Raw genomic sequence first — 14556 nt, forward strand, 5'->3', positions numbered from 1 at the left:
AAGCATTTCAAGGTCCTGTAGTGGCCTAGCCAGTCTCCAGATCTCAACCTCATAGAAAATCTTTGGAGGGAGTTGAAAATCCGTGTTGCCCAGGGACAGCCCCAAAACATTACTGCTCTAGAGGAGATCTGCATGGAGGAATGGGCCAAAATACCAGCAACAGTGTGTGAAAACCTTGTGAAGACTTACAGAAAACGTTTGACCTCTGTCATTGCCAACAAAGGGTATATAACAAAGTATTGAGATTAAATTTTGTTATTGACCAAATACTTATTTTCCACCATAATTTGCAAATAAATTCTTTAAAAATCCTACAATGTGATTCTCTGGATTTTTTTTTCTCATTTTGTCTCTCATAGTTGAGGTATACCTATGATGAAAATTACAGGCCTCTCTCATCTTTTTAAGTGGGAGAACTTGCACAATTGGTGGCTGACTAAATACTTTTTTGCCCCACTGTATGTATGTATGTATATGTATGTGTTTGTAAAATGGCTCAGTTATTTAAAATATCTGAAAGTACACTCTTAACATCAGTCAGTCTAGCATTATAATATGATAATCAAGTATTATTTAATGATAGAACTTAGATAGTAATTAGAATTAAAACTTAACCATGTATGAATGCATTTTAGTCGTTTTAACTGGACTGGTGGTGCTGCTTTTTTGGTCATTCAGTGTTTCTGTAAAAAAAAAACTGGGAAAAAAGCTAACAAAATTATTGATATAATGATCCGAATTCTACTAATAAGAACAATCGCACTAAGGGTTAATGAGCTGCTGGTTTCATGAATATTAATCAGGTTGTGTGCGTTTGCTCGAACTGATTTGCTGAAATCAGAACAGGGACGATAATAGGCGAGCACCAGCCAATGAGATTGCCGTTTGCGCATTAGTTCCGCCCACTACCAGAGAACCCGGCAGTTCTTAAAAGCTGAAGAATTTCTGAAAATTCAGGTGCGCTGCGCATCCATTGATATGAACCGAAAAATAGCACAGATCGCTTGATGGAGAGTGAAACTCTGAAGCACTCAGTCAGAGTGTTCGGCGAGTGAAAATATATCTGCGCTAAAGAGTGAAGATTTAGTCGCAATGTAGAGGGTTGGAATGAAAAGTGAATCTTTAAAGTGAATTTTACTGCACAGCTGTAGATTTTAGAAATAATAAAGGTTTTAAAATATTGTGTTTTAAAAATGTGTTCATGACAAAGAAGGTCAGTTATTGATTTATCAAGAATACCATTATGATGTCTTTTATGAGGTAGCATCACTATCTAGCTGTCTGTAAATATCACCCCGTCTTTTGCAATGCCCTTGCAACCATTAGACCATCTGAGAAACAGTATAATAAAATGAATGGGCCATTTCTAGAAAACAGAACTACAAAGAGACACGAGGGTGGTATCAACTACCTAGATGCACCCTAGCAACCATTTAAATGATTCTAGCAACCAAATAGTCATAGTAAGTAACCATTATTTATTTAGCACTTTAAACAATACAGATCAAAGCAGCTTCACAGAAATAAACAGGAAAATTTATTTTATGGAAACTCAATTATGGAGACAATTCAGATTCTGCTGTAAAGCAAGATTGCCATTATTCAGCTCAAGTCAGTTCAGTGTTTGTTCAGTTTAAACCAATAACTGTGCAAGTTTACCATTTTAAAATTAAGTTTAATTCTGCTATAATCAGTTCTACAAAAGGCAGCAATATACGGGCAACCAGACTGTAAGTACCACCATGGTAACTTTGTGGCCACAACCTAGCAACTATTTAGAGCAATTAATGAGGAGAGGTGTGCTTTGACTTTTTTTTAAGTAGTGAACAATGTTCACCTAGTGGCCGAAACAATGTGTAAAAAAGTCTATGACTAAACATTAGCAAGAAATTTCTGAGATAATGTCGTCAGATCAGACTATCATAGAGACTTGGGTCAGCTCCTTCGACTCAGCCTTGCAAGTAGCAAATAACTAATGATATACCAACTTTGTAGCCATGCCCTAGCAACCTCCCTATAGACTTCTGTAGTGTCTGTGCTTTCGCCTACCTAGGGAGGGGAAATACTGTAGTAATGGGTACTCGCGTTGTAATTTTTGGTGAGGCTATGAGTACATCAGATGACCACTTCTCCCCTCTCTTGGTTTTAGACACTAGTCAAGGACTTTTACCTTGTCAGTATGAGAACACTCCCGACAGGGGTTAAGTCATTTATTAATACAAACTGGAGGTAATTGGTCAACTGATTTATTTGAAATATTGGTGCGATATCTAACTTGTAGATCCTCTTACTGTATTATCAACACTAGGAAGACAAGTGTAATAAAATACATTTTATTAACAAAAGATAAACAAGAGTAATCAATGGCTACTAAATGAATACTATGAATGAAAAAAGAAAGAAAGTGGATAATATGGATAATGCAAGTGATTAAGTTGGGTGTTGTTTATGGCAGTTACGCTATCTTATGAGAAGATAATGGTTGGTTTTCTAAAATTAATAATTTCTAAAGAACCCAATTATGCATCAAATTAATGAATCATTTGTTATCAACTGACATCAGCTATATAACATCTAATGTAAATTAGAAAATCATATACTGATAATATAAAACATTGTCAAGGTCTCTGGAAGAGGTTTGGATAAGTGATATTTACATTCTTTTTGGTTGAGTGAGCAGTCAGGTGGTGGTGACTTCTTCCACTGATTGTGTGCTGGGTAACAATGCAGGGGAAGGAGCAGGAATTCATTTCCACAGGCTTGAACGTTCAATTGCGCAATTGCAGATCAAGCGAAAATGAAAGGCGTTATTATTGTAATATGCACTTTGTACAGTAATGTTTTCTCATCGGTGAATGAGAAATAAGGTAGTCTGACATCATTGCATTCAATCCTGTTCTGCCTATATGCGTACATGTGTTTTGTAGTCCAGATTGATATGTGAAAAAAATGTTCACTTTTTCATAAAAGCATGAAACTTGGTACACTTGTACTGTTTGCAGCCCTGAACATTTTCAGAAATGGAGTCATCGCAAAAACGCCTCGTGGTCACCATTTTGCTTTCCGCCATTACCAAATTATATATTCTATATTATATCTCCTGAAATAAACATAACACAGAAAAGGTGATGTCTACCCCTATGTTTTTATGGTCAATGATTACAATGATATCATATACAACAACATAAACTGAGGTGAATAGTTAATGGTGAATTCAGTGAAGTTGTGATAAGAGTTACAATGAAATCGCAGTATCTGAGAAGATGCAGAATTAAATTTCAAGCATATATCCTGTAAACTTAATTTACAATCACTCTATGGGGCCAGAGTTGCCTGTTATGTTAGTGTCCACAATTTGGAAGCATTTATTTCAGTTACTTCCAAAGTCCCTTTAAGACATGTCATTTCACTCGTCGGCCATCTTTGAAATGCCTGTCAGGCATGCAAGTGCAGCTCCTATCTCTGTGAATGGGGAAACATCAAATTCTCCAAAACTGTTCACCACTTTAGTGCAGTAAACAAGTAATACAAATATCAAAATCATCATCTTAGCCGACGGTTTTTATTCTAATTAAAAAATGTGCAATCAAAATACAAATTATAACAAAAAAAGAAAAATAGAAATAGTAAATTAAATAACCCTTCTTAACAGCAAATAAAAATCAAAACAACGATTATCCAAAGAAAGAGAAAATAAATAGCCATAATATGGACTATTGTAGATGCTGTGATACTGTGCTACTCAGATACTGTGATTTCCTTCTCATGTCACTGATTTATCCATTAACTATTCACTTGAAAAGTTTGTTGTTGCATATCAAGTCAAGTCACCTTTATTTATATAGCGCTTTTAACAATACAGATTGTGTCAAAGCAACTGTACAGCATTAATTAGTGTCAATAATGCAAAATGACAATAGTAAACACTAATTTTTCAGTTAAAGGCAGTTCATCATTGAATTCAGTGATGTCATCATCCAGCTCAGTTCAGTTTAAATAGTATCTGTGCAATCAAGTCAACGATATCGCTGGAAATGAAGTGTCCCCAACTAAGCAAGCCAGAGGCGATAGCGGCAAGGAACCAAAACTCCATCGGTGACAGAATGAAGAAAAATCCTTGGGAGAAACCAGGCTCCGTCGAGGGACCAGTTCTCCTCTGGCCAGACGAACCAGCAGTTCAATTCCAGGCTGCAGCAAAGTCACATTGTGCAGAGGACTCAACTGGTTCCTGTGGTATTGTCCCGGTGGCCGTCTGAGACAAGGTCTTTACTGGGGATCTGTCTCTGGGGCTCATCTAGTTGTCCTGGTCTCCGCTGACATTCAGGGCTGTAGAGGTCCTCTCTAGGTGCTGATCCACCATCTGGTCTGGCTACGTACTGGATCCAGGTGACTGCAGTGACCATCTGATCTGGATTCAGAGTGGATCTGGTGGCTACGGTGACCTCGGAATAAGAGAGAAACAGACTAATATTAGCATAGATGCCATTCTTCTAACGATGTAGCAAGTACATCGGGTGTTATGGGAAGTGTTCCCGGTTCCGGTTGACCTAATTACTGCAGCCTAAAAATCCTTTAACGGATTTGAATAATAGAAATGTGTTAGTGTGTTATGTGTAAGCCAGGTTAAAGAGATGGGTCTTTAATCTAGATTAATATTAAGATTATACTTCAACAGCACAAGAGACAACAGCACAACCAAGGTTATACTTTTGCAAGTAAACCTGTCCAGCACAATTCTTCAACTGCACATTGCTTCTGCCAAGGACTTAAGTTACGGCCACCAACACCTGACCTTCACGACTCCTGCAGTTGTATCCTCCAGTCAACAGGAATCTGCGTATCTTCTGACGTACAGTTCTCTGGAAAACACAAGAATCTTGAAGGACTCAGCACTGCTGAAGAACAATCCACGCCTCTCCCAATGCAAGCTACCAGGACACCCAGTGGAGGACATCCACCATTGCCGGACTGATCACCCGACCAAGTGGAACGTAAATATAAGCCTATCAAACCTCTTTCTAAAGGCCTTGGCACTAGGTTTTGGCTTATATGTGATTGTTTCCTGTGTAGAGACTTTATCTAGGGTCAGCTTATAACCGGTTGAAACCTTACATATGTTAGGCTATCTGTAGTCACAGCAAATGCCCATTTGCTATCAACCCCTTTGCCCTGAGAAATAGGGATGTAACGATTAACCGCGAGCCGGTCGAAAATCGATTCAAATATGTGACGATTCAGATCGGTAGAGATGCCAAACAAATTGCGATACAATTGGAGTAGTAGTTTATATGAATGTATCTCTGAGGGGAACTGACTGTCTTTAGAAGAGTTTACGTGGTATTTTCTTTTCATCTTGCCTCTGAACAATGCATATTAAAGTAGTGTTCATAAGCTCAGCGCTGCTTTGTTTACAGCGGTAACCTAGGAAACACTATTGCTGTTCATAAGCGCCACCTACTGTCAGAGTGAATTTGCGTCTCATTCAGCTCATCTGCTGTTTCGTTCAGATATGTTTTATGTAGTATAGTTTCACAAAACTAAAGTCAGACCATTCTGTTTTTGCTTCAAATTTCAAAATTATACAGTCGATTTAGATTAAAAACTACTCATGCTGCATGTATGCTGGACCAAAACATTAGGAATCAGTCTCTAGGTGGGTGAAGGGCAGAAACTTCCTAGGCTTGGTACTAGAGGTCTTCTTCTTGCCCTCTAAAGGCTTGTTCACACCGGGACGAATATCGTGCGCGATTATCGCCGACGTTTAACGCCTCGTGACTAAACAAAGGGCGCCAATGTGAATGTGCACACTGACGTGCAAAACGCGAGGCATAAAAGCATAATTTTTTTAAAAATGCCTCGGGCTCGTTTTTTTGATTTGACGCGCCGCGTTAAAAACTGGCTGACCAATGAGATTGACGCTTCTGTTCACGTGCCTGGAGCTGCTGAAGTTACAGTAAAACACGACTTGGTGGCGCTCAAGCACAAAACGGTCTTGCCGAGCACACATTGATGCCAAACAACAAAGAGGAAGTACGTAGACCAAGAAGATGCATAGAGGCTAGATGAATGTAGAGCTGCTGGTCTCATTGGTGTCTGAACACAAAGGGCTTTATGACAAACGCGACAGCGACTACAAAAATCTCGATAAGAGGGAGTTGTTATGGAGAGGAATTGCAGATCAAATAGGATTTGATGTGTACCGAGGTATTTCTGTTTTTCATTAAGTGCCATCTAATGTCAGGGAGTGAATTTGCACGTTCACTCGGCTCATCGCCTGCGAAAATCGCTTGGGTATGAACACAAAAGACGCGTCGAAAAATGACAGCGATAATCGTCCCGGTGTGTACGAGGCTTAAGAGGTGTCTGGCTGTTGTCCTAGCATTTTTATCTGATGGCGTTGGACAGTTTGCTTATGTTAGTCCACCAAGATCCAATCAAAATGTAGCAAAACTCTGTCCACTGTTGTTGCCAGAGAGGGGCCCCACCATAAAATGTGCTGCTTACCACACTTCCATTGAATAGAGTAGATCAGAATATCGTAGAGTCAAGGGGGTGGGCTCTAGTACCTCAGACTGGCAAGTAGTCTTCAAGTATCACATGGGCAACTGTCTAACCATGCCCTAGCAACCATTTGTAGTACTCCCCTAGCATTCATATAGTAAAATTAATAGGCCATATCTCTGCAGTAGAAAAACATGGAGGCATGGGGTGGGCCTTTTTGGCTTAGGCTGTCAGGAGCCTTAATTCACCATGGTAACTACCTAGCCAAGTCCTAGTAACCATTTTTAACTGTTTGGCTTAGGCTATCAGCAGCCTTGAATCACCATGGTAACTACCTAGCCAAGTCCTAGTAACCATTTTTAACTGTTTGGCTTAGGCTATCAGCAGCCTTGAATCACCATGGTAACTACCTAGCCAAGTCCTAGTAACCATTTTTAACTGTTTCTAGCAACTCATTAGCAACATGAACAACCCATTTCCTAGCACCAGAACATTGTTGAGACATAGAGGTGGGCTCTTGTAATTAGGGTGGGTATTCAATCTGTAAGTATTACCATGGAAACTGTGTAGCCACACCATAGCAACCATTTAGAGGACCCCCTAGCAACCAAAAGGTATCATGAACAAGCTAAATCTCAGCAAAACAACATTTTACTGATTTAGGGGTTGGCCTTCTATGGGGGTAGAATTGTTGCGTTATTCCAAATAAATAGATGAAATAAATGTAAAGAGATTTACAAAAAATTTAACATATTGACAAATAAATAAAATGAGATCCACAAATAAATATCAGAGTTTCACAAACATTAATTAAATTCACAAATAAATAAAATGAGACATATTCACAAATACATTTTTATGTCCCAAACACAACTTTGCCTGCCATTTATTTCAGAAATGCGTTCGGATTGCTGCACGCATTTGTGGATCGCTCGCTGTACATTTATGGATTTTGAAACATATGTAGTGTCAAGACGCTGACAATCCACAAATGCGTGGACTCCACCCACCGTCTACTCAAGCCGATCAGATAACAGCCACACTTCGCTGACCAGTCATAGCACGTTCTCGCTATAACCAATCACGTTTTGCTTTACAATCAGGGTGGTCATATAAACCCCCACCCCCAATTGTAACACGATTAGTTAAACATCTCAACCGACTTGAATCGTCACACATTTGTATCAAATTTCAACCACATTGTTACATCTTTACTTCCATTCATTTTTTAACATTAATTTAACCCTCTGGGGTCTGAGGTTGTTTTTGGGTCCTTGAGAAGTTTTGACACGCACTGACATTTGTGTTATTTTTCAGTTTCAGGCATAAACGTATTAATGATTAAAGTCTGATTACACTGTATTTAGCACAAACTGCTACAATAATATGTGAGCAGCATGTATGTTTTGAGTTTGTATTTTTGGGAAAACAATGTTTATGTCTGGTTAGTGAAAAAAGGCCCTAAAACACATACAAAATATTTGTTTATAAGACTTTTGAAAACTGGATGTGGTAGACTAGAGTTTATTGCTAAAATCACTCCCCACTCATTCACAGAAAACAATATATTGAATTAAGTTTTGTTAGACACATTTTGTGTTAGTAAGGCTATATGTGAGGGAGTGACAATGGCAATGAATATTGATGTGATTCGCACCTTAGAAACAAAACCCCTCCTCTAATTGGCCAATCAGTGTGGAATGTGAGGCAGGTAAGAAAGAATGTGAGGAAATTAAGAGAATGGGATTTTTGATTTTTTGTATTTTATTTACAACACAATATAATATACATAATGGAGATCAAAGTCACATTATTGAGTACACTGATCTAAACACAGAAACTTGGAACAGTCACACCATTGTGCAATTTCTGGAAACAGTTCCTGTTAAACTGGTAGAACAAGTAAACCATACCTGGTATTTCCAATGTGCTTGCTGCTTCTTTCCATGCACTGAAAAATAAAGCCCCATCATCAGTAGTCATGGAGCATATTTTACCATATTCATGTTTGTACAGCAGCAGGACTCATCTGTGGTGCAGGTATCTGGTCACAAAAAAAATAAAAAACATATGTGAGCATGTTGATATCAGGAGCATTATATGTATACATATATATATATATATATATAGATATATATATATATATATTTATATTAAAACATAATTTTGTAGTCATAGACACGTTTTTGTATGTACTATCATTATAGCTTGGGATAAACCCAACTAGTAAAATGTGTTCAAGTTTATATCACAATAACACGTTAACTAATGCAAATAAGAAAAATGACTGAAGAAAAGTGTGTCTTCTATCAAAAATGAAATGTAACCTAGATGAATCTTGCTGCTTTGTTTATTGAGGTGATGGGGCGTTTACATGTTCGAGTGGCTCACTTGGATGATTACTGTATGAATATCCTGCGTCGCACGTGGATGTAACTAAATTACAGATAATGAGCTCAGACAGAAAAGACTGTACCTCTTGTTGGTTTCATATGGATTACTTTATAAGAGAATATTTGTTTTCAATATGACTTTCTTCATTTAAAAGTAGAGACTTCACGCTTTCTATAGACTCATTTCTCATATATGTGTGTTAAGTATTCGCTGAGATTTGGTTCATTTTTGTGATGCGTTTCAGAGACAAGTTCACGGAGACCGAGATGGCAAAAAGTGCACCCTGTTTGTTTTCTTTATTTTGCAAAACCACAATGTTTTGTTGTTATTGGAGGTGTACAAATATAAAAGCAGACCCTCTGCAGTTTCGAATGATATATTACTCTTATCCGGGTTCCCGCCTCCTCCTTCCCGTAGCTACGAACTGAGTTACATTGGTGCGAAACCCGGGAGGAAGGAGGGACACACTGTCAGACAGCCCTCGCTGCTGAGAAGGTCGGGCAGCATGAAGCAGTGGCTGCCCGAGGTGGTGGTGCTGGAGTGATGGAAGACGAGATGGGACGGAGAGCTCGCTGCCATGCTCCGGGGTCGAGGAGGGGTGGCTGCCGTCCGAGAGGGAGCGGAGGAGACGGCACCATTTGCCGGGAGGCCGGAGCCTGCTGCCTTCCACCATGTTTGGGGAGGAGCATGCCGGCTGCCCTCAATTGGAGGAGCCATCGCCGCCCAGCAAGGAGGCGAAGGAGCATTGAGCCGTCCACGAAAGGATGTGCAGTGCCATCGCATTGCACCGCGAGTGAGAGCCACTCAGCTGGTTGAGGACCAAGCAGCAGTGTATCTGGGAACCGGGCAGAGAATTTTCCTTTTCCTCTCTCCCCTCTCTCCCCTCCGTCTCTCCTCATCCTTCTGTCTCCTTTTCTCTCGCCTCGTCTGCCCTCATCCCTAGGTTCTGTGGCCGCAGTGATTGCACCTTTAAAGTTTTATGTTTAAATGTTCGCTGGTTCCCTCCTCCTTCCCGTAGCTATGAACTGCGTTACATTATTCAACTTTTACAAATATTTTTTTAAAATATTTTTTACTCTTTTTCGTTAGATGAATCAATGGGCAAATATTTCTAAATTAAGGAGTACTTTACAAATCCATGGGAAGCTAAAGTTGATAAATTCAGTGTGTACAGTTTTTAAACCAAATAAAGATACCTAGTACATAAATCCTACTACTTGGCCTTAGGTAAAGTCCATTTATTTTGAATGGTTTCAAATGGTTTCTCATTTTGACCTGTGAGATATCCTAAAAGTATCCAGGCAACTTTCTTATGTATTAACTTAATATTCTTTGTTTTTTTTAAATAATGTACAGTATATGGCAGTAATCAGGTGCCTTTTTAGAGACGTGAGATACTACAGTTCAGAGGTCAAGCACACAAATACTTCGGGAAAAAAGCATCAACAATACTGTCAAAAGACAATTGGGTTCATATTTTACACAGAGAAATGTCATATCAGAATAGTTTTAAATAAAATTTTTGATCACTGACATCAGCCACTGTGTTAAATGTGCTCTGACTCTCTAATCAGGACTGGGAAGATGACGTCAGACGTTTTAAACGGATCTTCCATCATCCTAGTCACACAGAGCTTGTGGTTCTTATCGGAAATCACGACATCGGCTTCCATAACGAGTGAGTTTAAGGGTTGCAATTAACCTGCAGGTCAAATGTGTAGTTCATGTGTGGTTTTATGCGCACACATTGTCCATGAGTGCATTAACCTGCAGGTCAAATGTGTAGTTCATGTGTGGTTTTTATGCGCACACATTGTCCATGAGTGCATCTGATTCAATGTTTATGATGTTTTCACTGTATCATATTACAGATAAAATTACATTATATTTCAAATATCTGCAGTATTGAATAATATTACGTTATTATATATTGTGAATTCTTACTTGGAAGTGATGTTAACTTTAAAAAAAAAAAAGTTTTTAAAGAAATGTTTTTGCAACATGCTGTCAACAATCTCAGATCAGTTTTTAGCAGCAAGACGGACAGGTTGTAGAATCAGGTCATTGTATATTCAAGGGAATTTTAACGTGTGTGTGGCTGTGTGTGTGTGTGTACAGGTGCCTGATTTGACTAAGGTGTGCTTCCTGTACTGTCTTTCTCTTCACTTTGGCAGAATGACTAAGCAGAAGTTGGAGCGATTTGAGCGAGTGTTTAACGTGACGTCAGCACGGATCCTAACCATTAAAGGAGTCAAGTAAGAATTATTATTAATAATAATAATAAGAAGAATAAACTATTTGTATAGCACATTTCACACAAAATGCAGCTCAAAGTGCTTCACAAGATAATAGAGGCTTAAAAAGAAACATTGGCAATTAAATTTCAATGTCAATATAAATAATACCCCCAAAAAACTTAAAGAAGCTCACAAAATAAAATATAAGAACAAACACTGACAATATGATTCAGCCACACAATATTAATATTAATTTATACTCGAAAGTAATTTTTTAAAAAATGTCTTGAAAATATGTTGTAAAAATATGAATGCTAGAAGCCTTTTTCACTTCAACTGGTAAGTAATTCCAAACTTTTGGAGCATAGTTACTAAAAGAAGCACCACTGGATTGTTTAAGATTTACTGTAGAGTGTACCAAAAGACTAAGCACTAGCAAGGGTGTCAAACTCAATTCCTGGAGGGCCGGAGCCCTGCAGAGTTTAGATTCAACTCTAATTAAACACAGCTGATCCAACTAATCAAGTCGTTCAGGCTTATTTGAAAACTACATGGTATGTGTGTTGGAGCGAGGTTGGAACAAAACTCTGCAGGGCTCTGGCCCTCCAGGAATTGAGTTTGACACCCCTGCATTAGAGGATCTTAAACTATGATTTGGAGCATATCTTGACAAACAGTAAGTGCCCTATAAAGGTCCCAGATTATGCAGTGCTTTATAAACTAAGAAAATAAACTTAAAATCAATCCTTTGGTGAACTGGCAACCATAATGCATTTTGCATTAATTGTAGCTTAACTATACAACTCTTAGACAAGCCAGTAAAAATAGCATTATAATAATCAAAACGAGAAAAGGTGAATGCATGAATTAGTTTCTTAGCATCAGATAATACTTAGTTTCATAGCATCTTCGATAAAAAGGAACAAATCAGCACAGTATTTCTCAGATGATAAAACAAGTTTTTGTTCCTTGATTAACATGTGTCGTGTGTCAAGTATGGTGACCCATACTTGGAATTTGTGCTCTGCATTTAACCCATCCAAGTGCACACACAACACCGTATACACACACCCAGAGCAGTCGGCAGCCATATTGCTGCGGGGCCCGGGGAGCATTTGGGGGTTAGGTGCCTTGCTCAAGTGTCTCACCTCAAGTTGTGGTATTGAGGGTGGAAGAGAGCGCTGGTTATTCACTCTCCCCACCTACAATTCCTGCCGGACCTGAGATTCAAACCCGCAACCTGCAGGCTACATGTCCGACTTCTCTAACCATTAGGTCACGACTGCCCTATGTTAGACTTACACTCACAGGCCACTTTACTCTGTTCAATTGCTCCTTAACGCAAATCAGCCAATCACATGACAGCAACCTAATGCATTTAGTCATGTACCCAGCTAACAAAAATAAGTTGTCAGAACGTTTTGCTAACATTCCCATTAAGTTATGAAAATGTTATATCGGAATGTTTTGTACATGTTGAAAACGTCCCATTTTTTGAAAACTTTATTATGGAATCGGTGTTAATTTTGACAGGCATTTTTGATTTAGGCTTAGTCCTTATCTTGAGACGAAAATGCTTAATAGTCTTAGTCACATTTTAGTCATTTGAGTCTTTCATAGTTTTAGTCTAATTTTAGTCGCTGAAAAGTCATTGCATTTTTGTCAACTTTTAGTCATTACTTTTAGTCAAACTCCAGTTACCAACATTTAATTTGGTAGCTATTTTATATGCTACCAAATATAAAAGTCTTCAAACAAAAATAGTCATTAATTCTTCTCTCTTTAGACCAAATCAATTAAGTGTATGAGGAATTTGAATCAATGATTGAATTTGGAAAAACTTGAATAAATGGACAATTTTCATTTTTGGGTGAACTATCTTTAACAGTAGTGAAAAGGGAGCGACTTATAAAAAAATTATAGTTGTTCATATATAATATATATAATTTATGAAAAAAAGCAGAATAAGACAATAAGACAAATACGAAAGAGATACAAATTAAACTCATTTTTCAGATACAGTAGGTTTACTTAACAATTATTTAACATCTTTTGTTGGTTAACATTAATGACACGGATAGGTAGCCTACTTAAAGGGGTCATATGATGCTTTTTTAAAGATCATTATCTCTCTCTCTCTCTCTCAAATTCAAATTCAAATGAGCTTTATTGGCATGACTTGCACAGTATTGCCAAAGCATTGTCCATTACATGAGTAAGGAATAAACAATTATATAATACATAAACAAAATAACAATAGATATGTAAAAGAATTAAGTAAATAAGTACTTTCTTTTTTTTTTAACTTTTTTTTTTCACAAACAAGAAATATAAAAATATTAAAGACATTGTTAAAAATAAAAAAATAAAATAAATTGTACAACAGTACATGTAAGAAATGCTCTTGCTTCAGTTATGTCCACTGGCTGACAGTCTTAGTTTTTGACAGGCTGATGCATATCTTGCTGCTGTTGTGATCATTTTGGAATCTTCCCCTAAAATGTGACTTAATTTTTCAGTATTTGGTAATGCCATAAAATGTGGTTTAATTTGTAGGAATTTTGGGAAATATGCAGCTCTAATGTTGTGATAGTAATCACAGTGCAGTAAGAAATATTCCTCTGTTTCCAGCTCTTTCTGTGAGCACAGTGAACACAATCTCTGTTCTCGCGGCTGCCATCTCTGTCTGTGTCGTCCTCTCTCTATAGCCAGACAGTCTGTATTTTGTTAGTGACTTTCTTAATTTGTGATCTTTTACACAGCTCAGGTATTCTGCTGGTTTGTAGTCTCTTTTTAGGTCTAAATACAGCTCCATCTTCTTTTGTAATTTAGTGGCATCTTTCCAATAAGCAATGTAATTGTGTTTTTGTAACTGTGTGATGTAGTTGGGCCGGATTGTGCTGTGCTGGTTTGGGTGTAGTTTGAGCACCAGCTGTAAAAGGGCACTCTTCTGCAGGTTCTGCTCCTGCCACTGCAGGGCTTCAGTCTGGTAAGAGCTCGCATCACTGCATCTCAGGTGCTGGTGGAATTTCACAGCTCTCTTTTGAATACTAATTAATAATGGGTATTGTCCTAATTCAGCTCTGCATGAGTTGTTTGGGGTTGCTCTGTTAACTTTTAAGATGCTTTTACAAATTTGGGTATGCATAATTTAAATTTTTTCTTTTTCCCATTTGGAGAAATCTTAGGTTTTTTAGGGGTCCCCATATCTTACTGCCATAAAGAGTGATTGGTTCGATTATTGCTTTTAGGATTTTTAGCCAGGTTTGAATTGGAATTTCAAATTGAATTGTATTTTTGATCATGTAGAAGACTCAGTGCCTTTGCTTTCAGTTCATTCACAGCCAGTTTGAAGTTCCCCGTTGAGCTGATTTTTAGTCCCAGATAGCTGTATTCATGGGTGTGTTGGAGGACCTGGTTTCCC

At 38.1% G+C, this 14556-nt stretch overlaps 1 protein-coding gene across 1 annotated transcript in view; it reads left to right on the plus strand.

Moving 5' to 3' along the window:
* The window catches only part of mppe1 (metallophosphoesterase 1), a 144097-nt gene that overhangs the window by 11984 nt on the left and 117557 nt on the right, over positions 1-14556 (plus strand). Inside the window, exons 3-4 of the mRNA XM_016256989.1 lie at positions 10470-10573; positions 11070-11150. Coding sequence (XP_016112475.1) covers positions 10470-10573; positions 11070-11150 — 185 coding nt within the window. The remainder of the gene's footprint in view (positions 1-10469; positions 10574-11069; positions 11151-14556) is intronic.

The sequence above is a fragment of the Sinocyclocheilus grahami genome, unplaced genomic scaffold, assembly GCF_001515645.1.
Source record: "Sinocyclocheilus grahami isolate Dianchi unplaced genomic scaffold, SAMN03320097.WGS_v1.1 scaffold1498.1, whole genome shotgun sequence".
In the NCBI taxonomy this organism is placed as follows: domain Eukaryota; kingdom Metazoa; phylum Chordata; class Actinopteri; order Cypriniformes; family Cyprinidae; genus Sinocyclocheilus; species Sinocyclocheilus grahami.